We start from the raw sequence: 19,367 nt of genomic DNA, 5'->3' as shown, positions 1-19,367 counted from the left end.
TGATTTTAACAGACATTTAAACAGTATATACTGGAAATACTCGACAGGTCAGGTAGCAGATTTGGAGTAAGAAAATTAAGTCTGAAGTCAATGGCCTTTCATCACAAGTTTTAAACAAGTACACAAGGCAGGGAAATGGTGAATGGAAGAAGGAACAACACAGATAGGGCAGATAGAGGACTTACCACATTGATGTGGGTTTCAGGTGACTTCTGAGCCAAACCAGAACAGGACATCAGATTCCCCGAGGGATATTAGTGAACCAGTGGACCTTTATAACAATCCTGTGGTTACCTGATCACATTTAGGAGAATGTTGCCAGGACACGAAGGGCCTGAGTTATAGGGAGATATTGGGCAGGCGAGGACTATTGCTTGGAGCGTAGGAGACTTGAGGGGCATAGATAGGGTGAATGCACACAGTCTCTTTCCTGGGGAAAGGGAACCAAAAACCAGTGGGCATAGGGGAAAGATTTAAAAGGAATCCAAGAGGTAATTTCTTCATGCAGAAGGTACAATAACAACATTTAAGAGACACTTGGACAGGTACATGGATAGGAAAGGTTGAGAGGGATATGGGCCAAATGGGGGCAAATGGGACTAGCTTAGATAGACATCTTTATCGAAGTGGACGTGTTGGGCGGAAGGGCCTGTTTCCATGCTGTATTACCCGATGACAAATTCTCCCTGGTAGGTTGGACAACAGGAAGGAGCAAATGAGAAGTGATAATGACACACGGTAGAAAGGGAATGGTGAAGGATCCCATGTTGAAGCAAGAGCTGACTTTAGAGAAAAGATTTCCAGCGTTCACAGTATTTTGCTTTTGACCCAGTTTTAACGCAGTCAGGTATTGGCACCTATGGATGGTAGATTACCCATCAAACACAGACCTCACCTGCTCTACAGTCTGAAATTCATGCCTTCATTCCTTCAGTCCAGATGCAACCACCAGTTGCTAACATCCCGCTAGCAGATGTTCTCTTTTTCTCCCCCCTCACCCCCCCCCCCCCCACCCCCGGATGCTGCTTGACCTGCTGAGTGATTCCAACATTTTCAATTCTTGTTTCGAATTTCCACCATCTGCAGTATTTTGCTTCAGTTACTATCTATGTTTTGCAGTATATATCACTTATTTTGACATCCATAGATTTATATCTTCAAATGAAATAACCTGCTGATTACTTCTCTTTCAGAAAAGTCGGCATGGTTTCTCCTGTACCTTCGATCTCAGTCACAGGGTTCATTCCCTCTGTCTATCTGGTGTCTGAATATTTCCTGAACTGACTGGTTGCTCTTTGATCAAACAGAAGTTCTGTAAAAATAGGGTAACTAGACAAAAATAGATATGTGTGATTCTAGAATGAATAATCGTACCTAAAGGCCTGTCTTCTGCTAGCTGAGTTTATGAAAGGTCTCGACCTGAACAAAGTAAAGCCATACTAACTGGACTCTGACTAAATTATTATACAAATTTTAAAGCAAACATGATGGAAAATACTATATCGAGATTATTCTTTGTGTCTTTCCTCTTCTGTATTGAATTCTTTTATCTATTTACATCTATTTTTCTAATTAGATTTATTTTAAGAAGTTTTTGATTCCAGACTGCATTTGAGCACTGACAGATATGCTCAATTTAATACGTCCTCACTCTGAAAGAGGAGTAATCAGCAGCTTATTTCATTTGGAAATGAAATCTGTGGACGTCACAATAAGTGAAGTGTACAAGAAAACATTGATATAATTGGAGCAAAAAACTGCAGATGCTGGAAATCCAAAACAAAATCTGTAAATGTTGGAAACACCTGGCATATCAGGCAGCATCTGGGTGGTGGGGGAGGAAAAGAAGCAACACTTCTGGTCAAGGATCCTTCATCAGTAGACACCTTCACCTCCAGCCCCAGATCCAGAGAATGAAAGTTATTTCAGGCTGCAACACAGAAATCATACTCTACTACCACACATTCTTTATCTTCAGCAGGTCCTGAGGCACCAAGCAGACATTTAAGTACGTTGATGATGATGATTTCTTTATTAGTCACATGTACATCGAAACACACAGTGAAAAAGCACCTTTTGCGTAGAGTGTTCTGGGGACAGCTCGCAAAGTGTCGTCACGCTTCCGGCGCCAACATAGCATGCTCACAACTTCCTAACCCGCACGTCTTTGGAAAGTGGGAGGAAACCGGAGCACCTGGAAGAAGCCCACGCAGACACGGGGAGAAGGTACAATCTCCTTACAGGCAGCGGCCAGAATTGAACCCGGGTCGCTGGCGCTGTAAAGTGTTATGCTAACCGCTACACTACCGTGTAATTTATAAAAGGTGGCAGCCAATTTGTTCACGGCAAGCTCCCTCAAATAGCATTGTGATAATGACTAGATAATCTGTTTTTATCATATTGGATGAGGGGTAAATATTGCCCAGTAGAAATCCCCTGCTCTTCATTAAAATTATGCCATGGAATTTTTTAAAATCTGCCTTAAACAGTAGATGTAAAAGACTTAATTTTCCCAAAGGTCTCCACCTGAGCAAAGAAAAGCCACGCTAACTGTCCCTCTATGAAGTAGATCCATACTACCTTAACCATGTTTTTTGGGTTTGATTTGAATTGGCAGTCTCACTTGGACAGTCTCACTTGTGGACTTACGCAGAAAATATTTACGAACTATAACATTGGCTCAGATTTCCTTTTCATTGACATTGCCTGATCTGTCAGACTGCATTCCACAGCATGTGTTGTGTTGTTTGTTCCTCTTTCCCTAACTGTTGTCATTGATCTATCGACCCAGTTGCTTCATGAACAGATTATCACCATGGCAACTTCAGTCTCACCCCACCAGAGATATTCCCTTTGTCCTATTCATCCCTCCCCGACCTTTGCTGCAACTTAAACTTTTTCTCTTCTTTCCCAGTTCTAATGAAGGGTCTTCACCCTAAGACATTAACTCTGTTTCCCTCTCCACAGATACTGCCTGGTCTGGTGAGTGTTTTTAGCTTTTTCTAGTTTTATTCCAAATTTCCAGCATCTGCAGTTTTGTTTTTGATTTTACAGCCTTAAGTCCTTTCTGTGTAAAAGTAACTTGGGAGGAAAATATTGTAAATATATGCCAGAGTCAGGTCAGTAACTACAGCACACAGATTTAAGATCATATGCAAAATCAACAAAAGCAAAAGGAAGGAAGCAGATGTTGAACCATCCAGTGGTTACGATCTGTATCAGCCTCAATAACAATATAAAGAAGTGTATCATACAATTATTATGGCACAGAAGACATCTATTTGTGATCCTTTCTGATTCATCTAGGGTCATAGATTTCAGCACAGCACCAGGCCCTTTGGCCAAACGAGTCTGCACCAACAATCAAACACCCACATACACTGATCCTACGCTAACTCACCCAAATGGCCATAAACTTCCCCAGATACTGCCACCCACCAACACATTAGGGGCAACTTACCATGACCGATTTACCTACTAACTATTGTGAAAGTTGCACAGTGTGAACTTGCACAAATCTCTGGTCATTTTTCCCTTAATCTGCCTTTCCCAAAAATAGAGCAACTGCACATTTATCTCCCTGTTGTTTGTGAGACCTTGCTGCAGATAAAATGAGAGCCAACACAAACTGACACAGTAGGTGTTAAAGTGCAGATTAAAGGCATCAACATCACCTGTGGTTGCTTCATTGTGGACCCCAGTAACAGTTCTGATGAAGGATCATCGACCAGTAAGACTAACGCTTTTCCTTCTCTCTCCATAGATGCTGCTTGACCTGCTGGGTATTCCCAGTACTTTCTCTTTTTAGCCATATGTCAGCTTGTGGGAAATGTTTTCACAAACCTCGGCAATTTGAAAAACATTAGATAAATCTTTATTTCCAGTTTTAATGGGACATTTAGGGTCCATGACCAGCAAGTCTGAGGACCATTTCAGAATGGAGCATAACCAGAGGTTTGGGTTACCAATGTCAGGGATAACAGTCTCCACCGATGAGTCTGACTGACGTACACTCTGTCCAAAGAGAGGCGGTTCCATTCATAAGCAAAATAACAAAATGCTGGAGGAACTCAGCGGGTCAGGCAGCATCTGTGGAGGGAAATGGACAGTCGATGTTTTGGGTCAAGACCCTTCATCTGGACTGAAAGAGTGGAGGGGAGATAGCCAGCATAGAGGGAGGGTGAGGCAAGAGCAGGCAAGCAATAGGTGGATCCAGGTGAGGAGGGGTGATTGGCAGATGGAGGAGGGAAGAGTGGACAGAGGCTGGGAGGTGAGAGGTGGATCCAGGTGAGGAGTGGTGACAGGCGGATGGAGGAGGGGAGGGTGGACAGAGGCTGGGAGGTGAGAGGTGGATCCAGGTGAGGAGTGGTGACAGGCGGATGGAAGAGGGGAGGGTGGACAGAGGCTGGGAGGTGAGAGGTGGAGGCAACAGAGGGCTGCAGATGATGGAATCTGATGGGAGAGGAAGGTGGAGCATGGAACCAAATAAGGGAGGTGAGGAGGGCAGAGGGGAACAGTGGGGGGACGGGACCCAGTGGGAGGGGTGTGTGGGTGAGGGGCAGATGGACTGGGTAGAGGAGGGGAAAGAAACAGGGTGATGGGGGCTCTGTTGGGGGTGGGGTGTCGGTGTGTGTAGGAGGAACTGGGTAAATAAGAAGGAAAGAGAGAAAAGATGGGGGGACCAGTTTACCTGAAATTGGAGAATTCAATGGTTATGTGGTCAAGTTGTAGACTACCCAGGTGGAATATGAGAGGTTGTTCCTCTGGTTTTGGCAGTGGAGGAGGTTGAGGACGGACAGGTGAGTGTGGGGAATGGGGAGGGGAATTAAAATGGCTAGCAACCGGGAGCTCCAGAAGACCATGGGGGATGGAGCACAGGGGCTCGGCGTAACATTTATGAACATTTATAAAACTCTGGTTAGGCCACATCTGGAGTATTGCATTCAATTCTGTTCACGCCCTTATAGGAAGGATGTGGAGGCTTTGGAGAGGGTGCAGAAGAGGTTTACCAGGACGCTGCCTGGATTAGAGGGCAGGTACCGTAAAGAGAGGTTGGACAAACTTGGGTGGTTTTCTCTGAAGTGGCAGAGGCTGAGGGGAGACCTGATAGAAGTTTACAAGATTATTAGAGGCATAGATGGAGTAGACAGCTGGTATCTTTTGCCCAAGCTTGAAGTGTCTAATACTCGAGGACACGCATTTAAGATGAGGGGGGAAAGTTCAAAGGAGACAGGCAGGGCAGGTTGATTTACACAGAGAGTGGTGGGTGCCTGGAATACGCTGCCAGGGGTGGTGGTGGAGGCAGATACAACAGAGGTGTTTAAGGATAGGCACATGAATGTGCAGAGAATGGAGGGATATGGACCACGGGTAGGTAGAAGAGATTAAGATATTTTTATTGGTAATCATCGAAACACACAGTGAAATGCATCTTTTGAGTAGAGTGCTCTGAGGGCAGCCCGCAAGTGTCGCCACGCTTCCGGCGCCAACATAGCATGCCCACAACTTCCTAACCTGTACGTCTTTGGAATGTGGGAGGAAACCGGAGCACCCGGAGGAAACCCACACAGACACGGGGAGGACATTCAAACTCCTTACAGACAGCAGCCGGAATTGAACCCAGGTCGCTGGTGCTGTAGAGCATTACGCTAACCGCTACACTACCGTGATTAGTTTAGTTAAGTGTTTAATTACTCATTTAATTAGTTCAGCACAACATTGTGGGCTGAAGGGCCTGTTCCTGTACTGTACTGTTCTATGTTCTCTGTTAACAGTTGTTGTTCTTTTAGAGAAAAAATATTCAAAGAATAAATTATTTCTGACTAAGGGTCTTCAACCTGCAACGCTGACTCTGTTCCCCTTCCCACAGATGCTGCTCCAACCTGTTGAGTGTTTCAAGCACTTTTTGTTCTTAATTATTGTTTCTGCAGGAGTAGCGGAGGCTGCTAGCAGCACCCAACGCCAGACTGGTTTACTTCCACCGGGTGACTCACATGAAATAGTAAGTGTGATCCTTTCTGAAGGCTCGTGTTACACTCCACGCTATCGGGTTCCAACACACCAATTCAATGGCGCGTGCAACCAAGAAGTCTTCCTGGGCTCTTGTGGAGCTGGGAACCTCATGATCTACCTTGTTGTGACCTTGCACCTTATTGCACTGCACTTTCTCTGCAGCTGTGACACTTTACTTTGTACTGTTGTTTTTACCTGTACTACCTCAATGCACTCTGTAGTAACTGAATGTAACTGCACTGTGTAATGAATTGACCTGTACGATCAGTATGCAAGACAAGTTTTTCACTGTACCTTGGTACAAGTGACAAGAATAAACCAACACCAATATCCTCCCCCCAGCATTCTACTGTTCTGTGTATGTATGTCCTCTGTTCTATGTATGTCCTCTGTTGTGTGAGTCTGGGGGAAACGACATTTCGTTCCTCCACGTGTTTTTATAGCATATGAGTGAATGACAATAAAGTATAACTTGAACTTGAGCACCCCTGTCACAACCTCACCACCCCCTCCCCCTCGCCCCACACACCACCGAAACTCTGGCACAAAGAAGGTATAATTTATGTATAATTTATGTATAATTTAGATTCTGCGCGTTGTTGTCTGTACCTACGCGCCTGTGATGTTGCAAGCAAGTTTCTCGTTGTCCTTGTACCTCACTGTACTTGTGCACATGACAATAAACTCGACTTGACTTAACCGGAGTGAGTGCGGCCGCATTGCTACCTCACCCAATGCCTAACTAGGCAATCCTTGCACAAGGCTCGAAGTCCAGAGTTAAGCAGGCAGGAGACTCCCCTGAGCATGTGCTCGCAAACAATGCGCAGAGCGTGCGTGGAAACCCACACAACAGGCGTACAAACCTTGCATGCATGTCGCACTCTACCTCCGACTGCCCCGGGCAGCTCGCTTCCAACTCCCTGACTCAGGCTGCTAACCAAAGCATCTCTTCTTTTTATTATTTTAAAACAGAGGAATTGATGCCCAGCACCGCCCAGAGCGAGAAGTGAGGATGTCGAGGGTTTCGGGGGGCTATGGGAGCACTTGGTGGTTGTTCTTCGTTGCTGTACTGTCCCAGACCATGAGCAGAGTGGAGCTTTGGTCAGAAGCCATCATTAACATGACCAACTTCTCTCCGGCCACCAACACTACTGTCAGCACCGTCCTGCCGGGCATTTATGGCAAGGACTCGCCTGTGAAAGGGACCAGCGGGGTGATTCGGGTCCCGAGTTCTGAGGATGCTTTCGCCTGTGATACAAACGTTGACTTCGAGGGCAAAGAGCTCCCCTGGATTGCACTGATCGAGAGGGGCAACTGTACTTTCGCGCAGAAGATCCAGAATGCAGTCAGAAGAAGGGCGGCTGCCGTGGTGATCTTCAACAAAGCAGGGAAGGGAAATTCAACCGACTTCTTTCAGCATTACGGTAAGGAGCCCAGTTCCCTTCCCGTCCAGGCGGAGGTTGTTGGAGTATTTAATAGCGGGGCGCTGTTAGCAATGCTGAATAATTTGATCAAACCCTTTGGTGTAGATGACGGTAAACTGCCGTGTTCTGCATTTTTTTTGCTGCAAATTGGTGTTGAAAATTATTTGATTATTAGAATCTCATGAAGAAATTTTTTAAACCCTCCTCCCCGAACATAGTTCTCCGTCCCCTGGAGGGTCAGTCCATTGGCACTGCTCATTCAAATCGAGTTTAATGCCACATGCACAAGTACATGTATGCACAGGTTCAATGGAAAACTTGCTTACAACAGCATCACAGTCACATACCATTAGATAAGCATGTCATATTCACAAGATAAACATACATTTTTGTAAGAAAGAACACAATTAGAACAAAAAAAGACAAAGTCCATTTTAGTGCAAAGTGATCAAAGTGGTCATCGTGTTGCTGGACTGTAGTGATTAGGGTTGTGCCGGTTGGTTCAAGAACCGAATGGTTGACGGGAAGTGGCTGTTCTTGAACCTGGTGATGTGGGACTTCAGGCTTCTGTACCTCCTGCCCAATGGTAGCTGCGAGAAAATGGCATGGCCCGGATGGTGGGGGTCTTTGATGATGGATGTTGCCTTCTTGAGGCAGCGGCTCCTGTAGATACTACCAATGGTGGGGAGGGATGTGCCTGTGATACATTGGGCAGAGTCCACTACTCTCTGCAGCTTCTTACATTCCTGTGCATTTGAATTGCCGTACCAGATCGTGATGTAAACGGTCAGGATACTTTCAGCAGTACATGTGATGAAGTTTGTTAGAGCGTTTGGTGACAAGCCGAACCTCCTTAATCTCCTAAGAAAGTACAGACGCTGGCGCGCTTTCCTTATGATTGCATCTATGTGCTGGCCCCAGGACAGGTCATCTGATATGTTACTGCCCAGGAATTTAAAGCTGCTGACCCTCTCCACCACCGATCCCCCAATGTAGACTGGCACATGTTCACCCTCCTTCCCCTTCCTGAAGTCAACAATCAGTTCTTTAGTCTTGCAGGTGTCCTACCTCGCTCCGGTAAGCTGACTCATCCCCACCTGTGATTCGTTCAACAATAATTCGAGGATGGCATCGGAGCTGAGCTTAGCAACACAGTCACCTTGTATCCTGGGGCATCCATGTTTTTGTAGAGAACCAGAAAACATTACAGACTATGGAAGTTTGATGGAACAAGTCCATTTATCTAACTGCAACTGTTAACAAACTGGGGTCAAGGAACTGGAGCTGGATTTGGTTGTACTCAGTCTGATGAGGCTTTTTCTGAGGTGGTTACACCCAGGGTACAGGCTTCAGTTAGATGAGTGACCACCAGGAGAAGTGAGGGGAGTAGGCAGACATTGCAGGCTTCCCCTGTGACCGTTTCCCCCCCTCACAGGTATACCTCTTTGGATACTGTTGGGGGGAGGGATAATCTTTCAGAGGCTAGCAGCTGTAGTCAGGTCTCTGGCACTGAGATCGGCTTTGAGGCTCAAGAGGGAAAAGGTGCAGTCAGACAGGGTGATAGTGAGAGGAGACTCAATAGTGAGGGGGGCAGACAGGAGGCTCCGTGGCCACAGAAGAGACACCAGGATGGTGTGTCGCCTCCCGGGTGCCAGGGTCAAGGATGTCTCTGAGGGCTTGCAGAACATTCTCGAGGGGGAGGGCCAGAGGTTGTTGTACATGTTGGTATGGACATAGGTGGAACAAGGAATGAGGTCCTGCAGAATGAGTATAGGGAGTTAGGTAAGAAGATAAGAAGCAGGATCTCGAGGGCAGTGATCTCTGGATTACTCCCAGTGCCACGTGCTAGTGAGGTCAGAAATAGAAGGATAGGTCAGATGAATGTGTGGCTGATGAGCTGGTGCAGGAGGCAGGGATTCAGGTTCTTGGACCATTGGGATCTCTTTTGGGGAGGGGGCGATCTGTACAAAAGGGACAGGTTGCACTTGAACCAGAGAGGGGCCAATATCCTTGCAGGGAAATTCGCTAGTGCTACACAGGAGGGTTTAAACTAGATTGGGAAGGAGGTGTGACTCTGAGCAGGAGCAAGTCATAGGATAAAGCAGTAGCCAGAGAGAGCAAGTTTAGTAATCAGGATAGCCAGGGGCACAACAAAAGAATACTCAGTCAAATTGCATTTATTTTAATGTACGAGGTTTAACAGGTAAGGCAGATGAACTCGGAGCATGGATTGGCTCTGGGGACTGGGATGTTATAGCCATAACAGAAACGTGGCTGAGAGAAGGGCAGGACTGGCAGCTCAATGTTCCAGGATACAGATGCTACAGGTGTGACAGAGGTACAGGTAAGCAAGCAGGGGGTGTTACCTTTTTGACAAGGGAGGATGTAACAGCAGTGCTTAGAGATGACATTCTTGGGGGATCCTCCAGTGAGGGTATTTAGGTAGAACTTAGAAACAAGAAGGGGATGGTCACTCTAATGGGGCTGTATTATGGACCCCCCCCAATAGTCAGCGATAGCTTGAGGAGCTGATGTGTCGAGAAATTGCTCATAGTTGAGAGAATAATAAGGTTGTATAAGTGGGAGATTTTAATTTCCCCAGTATTGACAGGGCCACCCAGAGTGTTAAGGGCCTGGATGGGATGGAGTTTGTGAAATGTGTCTAGGAAAGTTTCCTGAGTCAATATTTAGGGGGGCCCTACTCAGGAGGATGCAATATGGGATCTCCTCTTAGGAAATGAGGCAGGGCAGGTAACTGAGGTGGCAGTCAGGGAGCACTTTGGCTCTAGCGACCATAATTCTATTAGTTTTAAGATGGTGATGGAAAAGGATAGGACAGGTCCACAGGTTAGGGTCCTAAACTGGAACAGGGCTAATTTTGGGAGAATTAGGCAGGATCTGGCAGGGGTTGATTGGGTGAGCCTGTTTCAAGGAAGGAATGGCAAGTTGGAGGCTTTTATGAGTGTGATATCAAGAGTCCAGGGGCAGCATGTTTCTGTTGGGGTGAAGGGTAAACCTAACAAGTTTAGGGAACCCTGGCTGATGGGAGATATTGAGGCTCTGGTCAGGAAAAAGAGGGAAGCGTACATTGAGTTTAGGAGGTCAGGGACCAGTGAATTCCTTGATGACTATAAAAAGATTAAGAATACACTTGTTGGAAATTAGGAGGCCAAAGAAAGGGTATAGGAAGGTAGGTAAGGATAAGGAAAATCCCAAGAGGTTCTATAGCTATATTAAGAATAAAAGGGTGGCTAAGGAGAGAGTAGGTCCCCTCAGAGATTAGCAGGGCCGCCTACGTCTTGAGCCACAGGAGCTGGGTGGAATTTTGAACAAATATTTCTCCTGTGTTTACTGAGGAGAACATCATTGTTACCCAAGAGATAAGGGAAACAAGTGGAGATGTTTTGGAGAACATTCATACTACCAGGGAGGAGGTATTTGCAGCCTTACAGTGCATTAAGGTGGATAAATCCCCAGGGCCTGACTGAGTCCATCCTTGGACTTTGTGGGAGGTAGAGAAGAAATTGCGGATGCCCTTGCGGAGATATTTGCTTCATTGTTAGCCACTGGTGAAGTTCCTGAAGACTGGAAGGTGGGTAATGTCATTCCGTTGTTTAAGAAGTTTAGTAAGGACAAACCAAGGAACTACAGGCCGGTCAGCCTGACATCAGTGGTGGGGACGTTACTGGAGGGAATTCTGAGGGACAGGATCTACCAGCATTTGGATAGACAGAGACTGATTAGGAGGAGTCAGCATGGCTTTGTGTGTGGAAAGCCATGTGCGATGAATCTTTTAGAGCTTTTTAAAGAAGTAACCAAAAGGGTAGATGAGGGTAGGGCAGTGGATGTTGTCTATTTGGACTTTAGCAAGGCATTTGACATGGTCCCTAGTGACTGGTGGCATGCCGCAGGGGTTGGTGTCGGGACCCTTGTTATTGGTATTTATACAAATAACAATTTATGCGAATGCACAAGGCTTGATCAGTATGTTCGCGAATGACACAAAATTAGGAGGTATTGTTGATAGTGAAGAAGGTTATCATAGCTTACAGGGGGATCTTGATCAGTTAGGAGAGTGGGCCAAGGAGTGGCAAATGGATTTCGGTGCAGATAAGTTTGAGGTGATGCATTTTGCAAAGTCAAACCAACGTAGGACTTGTACTATGAATGGTAGGGTACTAGGGAGTGTAATGGAACAGAAGGACCTAGAGGTACAAGTGCATAGTTCATTAAAACCGGCATCACAGGTAGACAGGATGATGAAAAAGGTGTTTAGGCCTTCATCAGTCAGGGCATTGAGTATAGGAGCTGGGACATTATATTGCAGTTGTACAAATCGTTGGTGAGGCCACACTTGTGTACAGTTTTGGTCGCCCTGTTATAGGAAAGACGTGGTTAAACTGGAAAGAGTGCAGAGATGATTTAGAGGATGCCACCAGGACTAGAGGGCCTGAGTTATAGGGAGAGGCTAGGTCTTTATTCCTTGGAATGTTGGAGAATGAGGGGTGACCTGATCAAAGCATTTAAAATTATGAGGGGCATAGATGAGATGGACGGTAACGGTCTTTCCCCCAGGGTAGGGGGGTCCAAAACTAGGGGGCGTAGATTTAGGATGAGAGGGGAAAGATCTGAAAGGGACCTGAGGGGCAACTTTTTCACGCAGAGGGTGGTGAGTATATGGAACAAGCTGCCAGAGGAAGTGGGTGAGGCAGGTACAATAGTATCATTTAAGAAACACTTGGATAGGTACATGGAGGGGCGGGGCCTGTCGGGACATGGGCTGAACGCAGGAAATTGGGACTTGTTGGGTGGGTACCGTGGTCGGCATGGACTGGTTGGTCTGAAGGGCCTATGTCCTTGCTGTGTTGCTGTATGACTCTCTGACTCTATCTGTCTTTGCTCCACATCTCTTACCAAAGTCAAAATCTACCTCAGTTGGGAAAATTCCAAGCAGCCAGATTTCTATCAGCCTGTCGGAGAATTAAAAGATCTCCTTGAATGCGCTCCCTCATGTGCAAGACTAGGTAATCCTCCACACTAATGGTGAGAGGAGAAAGATGTAAAGGGATATGGAGGTAACTTCTTCACGGAGAGGGTGGTGAGCATCTGGAACGAGCTGCCAGAGGAAGTGGTTGAGGCAGGTACAATAACAACACTTTAAAGACACTTGGACAGGTACATGGATAGGAAAGGTTTAGAGGGATATAAGCCAAACGCGAGCAACTGAGACTAGCTTAGATGGGCATTTTGGTCAGCATGGACCAGTTGGGCCGAAGGGCCTGTTTCCGTGCTGTACTTTTATGATTCTAAAGTATGAAAAGTGTGGCCAATTCTATCCTCAACCCGGAATCCAGAAACGACACATTTCAAGCAGGAGCAACAAACAATCTGCTGGAGGAACTCAGCATCTGTGGAGGGAAAGGCACTGACAACGTTTCGGGTTGAAACCCTGCATCAAGATGCTTCCCACAGGGACTGGTGAAGCACAGTCAGGAAAGCTCAAAGACTTTTCCAATACCTAACCCAGAGGACTTAACTGTGGAGCCTCTAATAAAACGACCCCTCACACCAACATATCCCAAACAGGATAATTGAGTAAATAGGCTCCAAGACTATCTTTGCCCCTCACTACTTTCCAGCCGTTCTGATATTACCACAGTCTGCAAAAAGTCATGTTGAACTTAATACAGTATTAGTATCTGTGAAAACTGGTCAAAGCTATTGGCGTAGGCTAATGGAGTAATGGGCGGAGTCATAGAGTAATACAGCACAAAAACAGGCCCTTCAGCCCAACGTCCATGCTGACCAAACTGCCCACCTAAGCTAGTCCCATTTGACTGCATTTGGCTCATATCTCTCTAAACCTTTCCTATTCATATACTTATCCAAATGTCTTTTAAATGTCATTATAGTACCCTCCTCAACTACCTTCTCTGGCAGCTCGTTCTATATACGCCCCACTCTCTGCATGAAGAAGTTGCCCCTCAGGTCCCTTTTAAATCTTTCCCCTCTCACCTTAAACCTCTGTCTTCCAGTTTTTGGGGAAAAGGACTTTGTGCATTTACCCTACCTATGCTCCTCATGATTTTATACACCTCTATGAGGTCACCCCTCAGTCTCCTATGCTCCAAAGAATAAAGTCCTAGCCTGCCCAGCCTCTCCCTATAACTCAGGCCCTTGAGTCCTGGCAACATTCTCGTAAATCTTCTTCGTACACTGTCCAGCTTAATGGCATCTTTCCTATAACTGGGTGACCTGTAATAAAGGAAGTGTAGCCGGAAATGAAGCAGCAAGTGTAGATCTGGTTCTTTGAGTATAAACGATTGTAAGTTATCTCTTGAAGTTTGGACGAGAGGTATGACCAACAAACTTTGAGATACTCCAAAGTAATACTCATGTTTTTAGACGCAGTGTGTACTTTCAGTTTGGAGAAGATTACCTGGTAAGGAACCAGGATGTGAATTTATAATGGCTACTGATTTAATTGCCCCTGGACTAATGCTTTAATTGCAGATTGTGTAAATCATAGAATCCCTGGAACTTTGACAATGCAGAAGGGCAGCTCAGCTCTTCATCGGGAGTGAAAAGAGAAAATACTGTTAAGGAAAATGGAGGCCTAATGTTTCTGGTCAGAATTGGGCAAAGTTAGAGACATAAAAATGTTTTAAGCAAGTGCCAAGGCAGAGAAAGCTAGTTGAGAGGAGAGGGAAGAATGGAAAAGAAGTGTGTGATTGGGTGGAAGGAAGGAAGGAGAGATTAAGTGACAAACGAGATGACTAACAGAGTAAAAAGCAAGTGGTAATGAGTCAAGTGAAAGAATAAAAGATGTTAGTTAGAAAAGGCCAACGGTATGGGCCTATAAGAGTGGTCCTGTTGCTGGGTCTTGTGAAGGAGGTAGAAATGTGCCATGAATTTGGCCAGAGGAGATGAGATCACATGTGATCGGAAAATGAAGGTCTGCTGGTTGGTGGTAGGGTCATCATCCTTAGAAAGAGCTATCAGAAAGTTGACATTTATCCTCTGCAAGGTAGAGAGTCATTTGCTAAACATAACAGTACTACCTATGTCAGGTCCAAAAACAACATCATGATTGGGATTCACTTTGTGACTAGGTCTACCTTTTCGAAAGTAAGAAACAACAAACACTCAAGTTGGGACAGGGTTGTTAAACATACAAATGAAAACACCAAGTTAGATAGAGAACTGAGGGGCAGATTGTTGTGAGAAATCCACATGGATGTCACGTGACAGTAACGACACTGACCCCCACTGACCGGAGGACAGCATTGCTCCTCTGATCGGAAGTGACACTACTGTCAATCAAGGTGCGGCTCCACCCACCCCTCAGGTGTGAGAGTACCTTTTGCATCTGAACCTGCCTGACCGTTGGCTGAGGCGGGAACCTTTGTCTTTGACTCCCACACCATTGGCTCATTTAAATCATAACAGTGAGGCTCCACCCAGCCACCTAGCACCATAAAAAGGGCTGCTTCCCCTAACCCTTCCTCTTTCGATGACCCCACGAGTAGTGAGACGACGCTGCAGAGATCATTGGTAAGAGTGCATCACCACATGGTCAGGGAGCGTTTCACTCAGACTCAGGGAGCGTTAAGGGCCAATGCTAGTGTGGGACAGGCATTGAAGTGTTATATCCTGAAGTTGTACATTGTTACTGTGTGTATCAGTGTGTGTGTGTGTGTGTGAGTGTATTTTACCCCAGTTGCGCTTCCCCTCTCGTGTTCGTGGTATCCTGTGCGTGAGTGAGCATTTGTCTGTTCCCATCCATTCTGTCCCGCGTTTGCCTTTGTGATTAAACTAGTTTCGGTCTACAAAGCTTGAGTCCAGAGTCCTTGATCCTTAAGACAGTTAAAAGAACGATTTCACACAACACAGATAAGGGGTGGAAACTGATTGTGGAATACAAATTACATTAAAAGATTGAGAAAGGTGTTGTGGAGCAAAGAATGAAGGGGGTCAAGCTGAAGCATATTTAGTTTGGTCAGTCTTGCATTGCATGAAAGGCAGAGGGATCCTTTCACCTTACAAGGTGTGGACCAGACAGTCTCTCCGAATGTACAAAGCGTGGTATTCTTACATACCGTTAAGGTAATGTTGGAACATGCATCTAAACAAGGATTTTGTAAAATGAGTACCTGTGAACAATGCGTGCTTAGATCACTTTTGATGGATAACAGTACAGTCAGGTTGCAGCTCTACTTATCCTGTGCATTTTTAGCAGAGTTCTCACTGTGTCCCAGCGGCATATGCCCAGTAATCAATATATTGTCTCGTTATGATTTGTGGGACCAAATGATACCAACATAGTAGGCCGTATCTCAAATGATGATGAGTCGGAGTACAGGAAGGAGATAGAGAGCTTCGTGACATGGTGTCATGACAACAACCTTTCCTTCAATGTCAGCAAAACAAAAGAGCTGGTCATTGACTTCAGGAAAGGGGGCGGTGTACGTGCACCTGTCTACATCAACGGTGCTGAGGTCGAGAGGGTTGAGAGCTTCAAGTTCTTAGGAGTGAACATCATCAATAGCCTGTCCTGGTCCAACCATGTAGACACCGCAGCCAAGAAAGCTCACCAGGAGGCTAAAGAAATTTGGTATGTCCCCTCTGACACTCACCAACTTTGATCGATGCACCATAGAAAGCATCCTATCTAGATACATCACGGCTTGGTATGGCGACTACTCTGCCCAGGACCGCAAGAAACTGCAGAGAGTTGTGGACGCAGCCCAGCACATCTCGGAAACCAGCCTCCCCTCCATGGACTCTCTATACCTCTCGCTGCCTTGGTGAAGCAGCCAGCATAATCAAAGACCCCATCTACCCGGGTCATTCTCTCTTTTCTCCTCTGCCGTCGGGCAGGAGATTGAGGGCACGTACCACCAGGCTCAAGGACAGCTTCTATCCCACTGTGATAAGACTATTGAATGATGAGATGGACTCTTGACCTCGCAATCTACCTTGTTTGACCTTGCACCTTATTGTCTACCTGCAATGCACTTCCCTGTAGCTGTGACACTTTACTCTGTATTCTGTTATTGTTTTTACCCTGTACTACCTCAATGCACTGTAATGAATTGACCTGTATGAATGGCAATCGATAAGACAATAATAAACCAATACCATTACCATGCTATGTTGGCGCTGGAAGTGTGGCGACACTTGCAGGCTGCTCCCAGAACACTTGACGTAAAAGATGTACTTCATTGTGTGTTTCGATGTACATGTGACTAATAAAGATATCTTATCTTACCAATACCAATACCTTGCAATTTGCAAACTGGCTCTGGTAGTTTCCTACATTGTAATCATGACATTTCTTCAAGAATTTTTCATTCCGTTGACCTTAGTTTCGATAATATTGCATGTTCTTTTTTCTTTTAGAGAATAATAGAATTATTATGACAAAAGAAGGACTTTTCAACCTACTAAGTCTGTACTGATTCCTTGAACAGCAATCTATGCAGTCACATTGTCCTATTCTAAGCTGAATGAGTTTTTTGTCATATGTGCCTATGATGCTACTTCATTGAAAAACTTACTTGCAGCAGCATCACAGGCACATATAAGCAGCATTCACAAGAAAAATATAAATTAAACATATATTAAATACAATTTTTACAAGAGAGAACACAATTAGAACAAAAAAAGTCCATTTTAGTGCAAAGTGATCAAAGTGGTTTTAGGCTTGCCAAACTCCAGTGAAGAACTGAATGGTTGAAGGGAAGTAGCTGTTCTTGAACCTGTTGGTGTGGGACTTCAGGCTTCTGTACCTCCTGCCTGATGGTAGCTGTGAGAAGATGACATGGCCCGGATGGCGGAGATCTTTGATGATGGATGTTGCCTTCTTGAAGCAGTGCCTCCTGTAGATACTACCGATGGTGGGGAGGGATGTGCCCGTGATGTATTATATTACTCTTTCCCCAAACTCCTGCAATTACTTTTCCTCAAATATTTATCCACTTCCCTCTTGACCCTATTTCCACCACCCTGCAGGTAGTGATTTTCACATCATAACCAATCTCTGGGTAAGCAAGTTCTTTTTCTTATATTACCTGGTAATTTTTGCTCTTCTCTTTAAATATGTGCCATCTGATTCTTGAACCATTTGCTAATGGGAACTGTTTGCCTCTACTTACCCCATAAGAAACTACCATGATCTTCTACCCTCGATCAATCTCCTCTCAACATTCCTTGTACAAAAGGAGGACAACCCCTGCCTCTCCAGTCTGTTGGCTGAAACCCCTCATGTCAGGCTTGTAAATTTCTTCTGCATATTCTCCAGGACCTTCTTGAGCTTCCCGCAGTTCAGAGACCAGATTGGAGCACGATACTCCAGTTGTGGCCTTACCAGAGTCTTATAATTTTTTAGCATAGCCTCCCTGCTTTTGTGCAATGTGTATTTTTTTTTTGTGTGAAGCCCAGGATCCCTTATGCTTTACTGAACACTCTCTCAACATGTCTTGCCACTTTCAAGGATTTCTTCGTCACACTCAGGCCTCTCTGTTCCTACACATCCTTTAGAACTGTGCCATATAATCTATATTATCTTTCCTCATTCTTTTTTCCATGCTCATTTTTTCCTTGCAAGTTTCTTTTCCAAAGTAATGTGTTGGAATAACACTTGCATTATTCTATGTGAAACTGACAGAACTTTGTTGATTGTAATATAGTCACAGCACAAATGAATGATCTCTACCTTTTCCTGGTGGGTCTTGTTTGGCACAGTATTTTCAGTGTTTACCTTGGAACTGGTAGCCATTCTGTTATCGAAAATAGTCAAATTTGTGACTTACTGCTTCTTTCTTAACGCTGGTAGTAAGTCGACATGTGTAACATGCCGTTGAGGTTGTTAAACTTAATGCTTTCAGAAATCAGATATGAGGCAATCAACTAGAAATGAAGACAGGGAGGTACATGTGCAGCAGTTACGGCTGCTGAGTCATAGTGCCAGGGACCAAGTTCAATACTGACCTTGGGTGCTTGAGTTTGCATATCCTCTTGTGTTCATGTGTTCCATTTTCTACTCACGTCCCAAAGATGTGCTGCTGGGTTATTTGGCTACTATAAATTATGTCTTAGTGTCAGTGAATAGCAAAATAATTAAAGGGAAGTTGATGGGCATGTAACAGAGAATAAAGTTGCAGGGCTACAGGGAAATGAAAAGAGGAGGAGTGGTACTGATGGGATTAATCTGTTGGGAGCTGGCAGGGACTGATGGGCAGAATGGCCTTTTTCTGTGCTTTAAGTAATTAAGTTTATTTAAGCAAGATAGCATAGTGATAGCTTTATGTAATAGACAGAGATGTGATTCATCTCTGACTTAATTACATAAAGCTATCACTATGCTTGCTTAAATCAACTTACTCGACCATGTTTTACTAAGGCAGATTAAAAGATTGCAATAGACACACAAAACCGATATCTTTTGAAGAAATTTGACTGTAAAGTTCTTTTGAAACTGTTATTTGATGTAGACAATGGCAAGAAAAAAAACCAATTGCATACATGGAGCTAAAATGATAAAATACATACAGTAGAGACACAAGAGACTGCAGATGCTGGAAATCTGGAGCAACACACAAAAAGCTAGAGGAACTCAGCAGGTCAGGCAGTATCTGCGGAGGGAAATGGATCCTGATGAAGGGAAATGCTGATGAAGGGTCTCGACCCAAAATGTCGACTGTCCATTTCCCTCCAGAGATGCTGCCTGACCCACTGAGTTCCTCCAGCTTTTTGTGTGTTGCTCCAAAATACATACAGCAAGTAGTTTGGCAAGGGTTAAATAGTTCATCAAGAGCTGAAGATTCTCTAAACAAAAAGGTCAACGAGTAGGGTGGAGTCCGTAATGTGAACAATCTTCTGGAAACTCTTGAGCTCCTTGAAGCCCTCAGACCCTGGTAATAAAATCTG

The 19,367-nt window shown here is 45.0% G+C and overlaps 1 protein-coding gene across 1 annotated transcript in view; it reads left to right on the top strand.

The window, feature by feature from the left end:
* The first annotated feature begins 6,829 nt into the window (after positions 1 to 6,829).
* LOC127573377 (E3 ubiquitin-protein ligase RNF128) overlaps positions 6,830 to 19,367 on the top strand; it is a 123,591-nt gene continuing 111,053 nt past the window's right edge. Inside the window, exon 1 of the mRNA XM_052021533.1 lies at positions 6,830 to 7,436. Within this exon, the coding sequence (XP_051877493.1) occupies positions 7,025 to 7,436 (412 nt within the window). The 5' untranslated portion in view covers positions 6,830 to 7,024. The remainder of the gene's footprint in view (positions 7,437 to 19,367) is intronic.

Source organism: Pristis pectinata, chromosome 8 (assembly GCF_009764475.1).
Source record: "Pristis pectinata isolate sPriPec2 chromosome 8, sPriPec2.1.pri, whole genome shotgun sequence".
Lineage (NCBI taxonomy): Eukaryota > Metazoa > Chordata > Chondrichthyes > Rhinopristiformes > Pristidae > Pristis > Pristis pectinata.
This window is presented reverse-complemented; position numbering and strand designations above follow the sequence as displayed.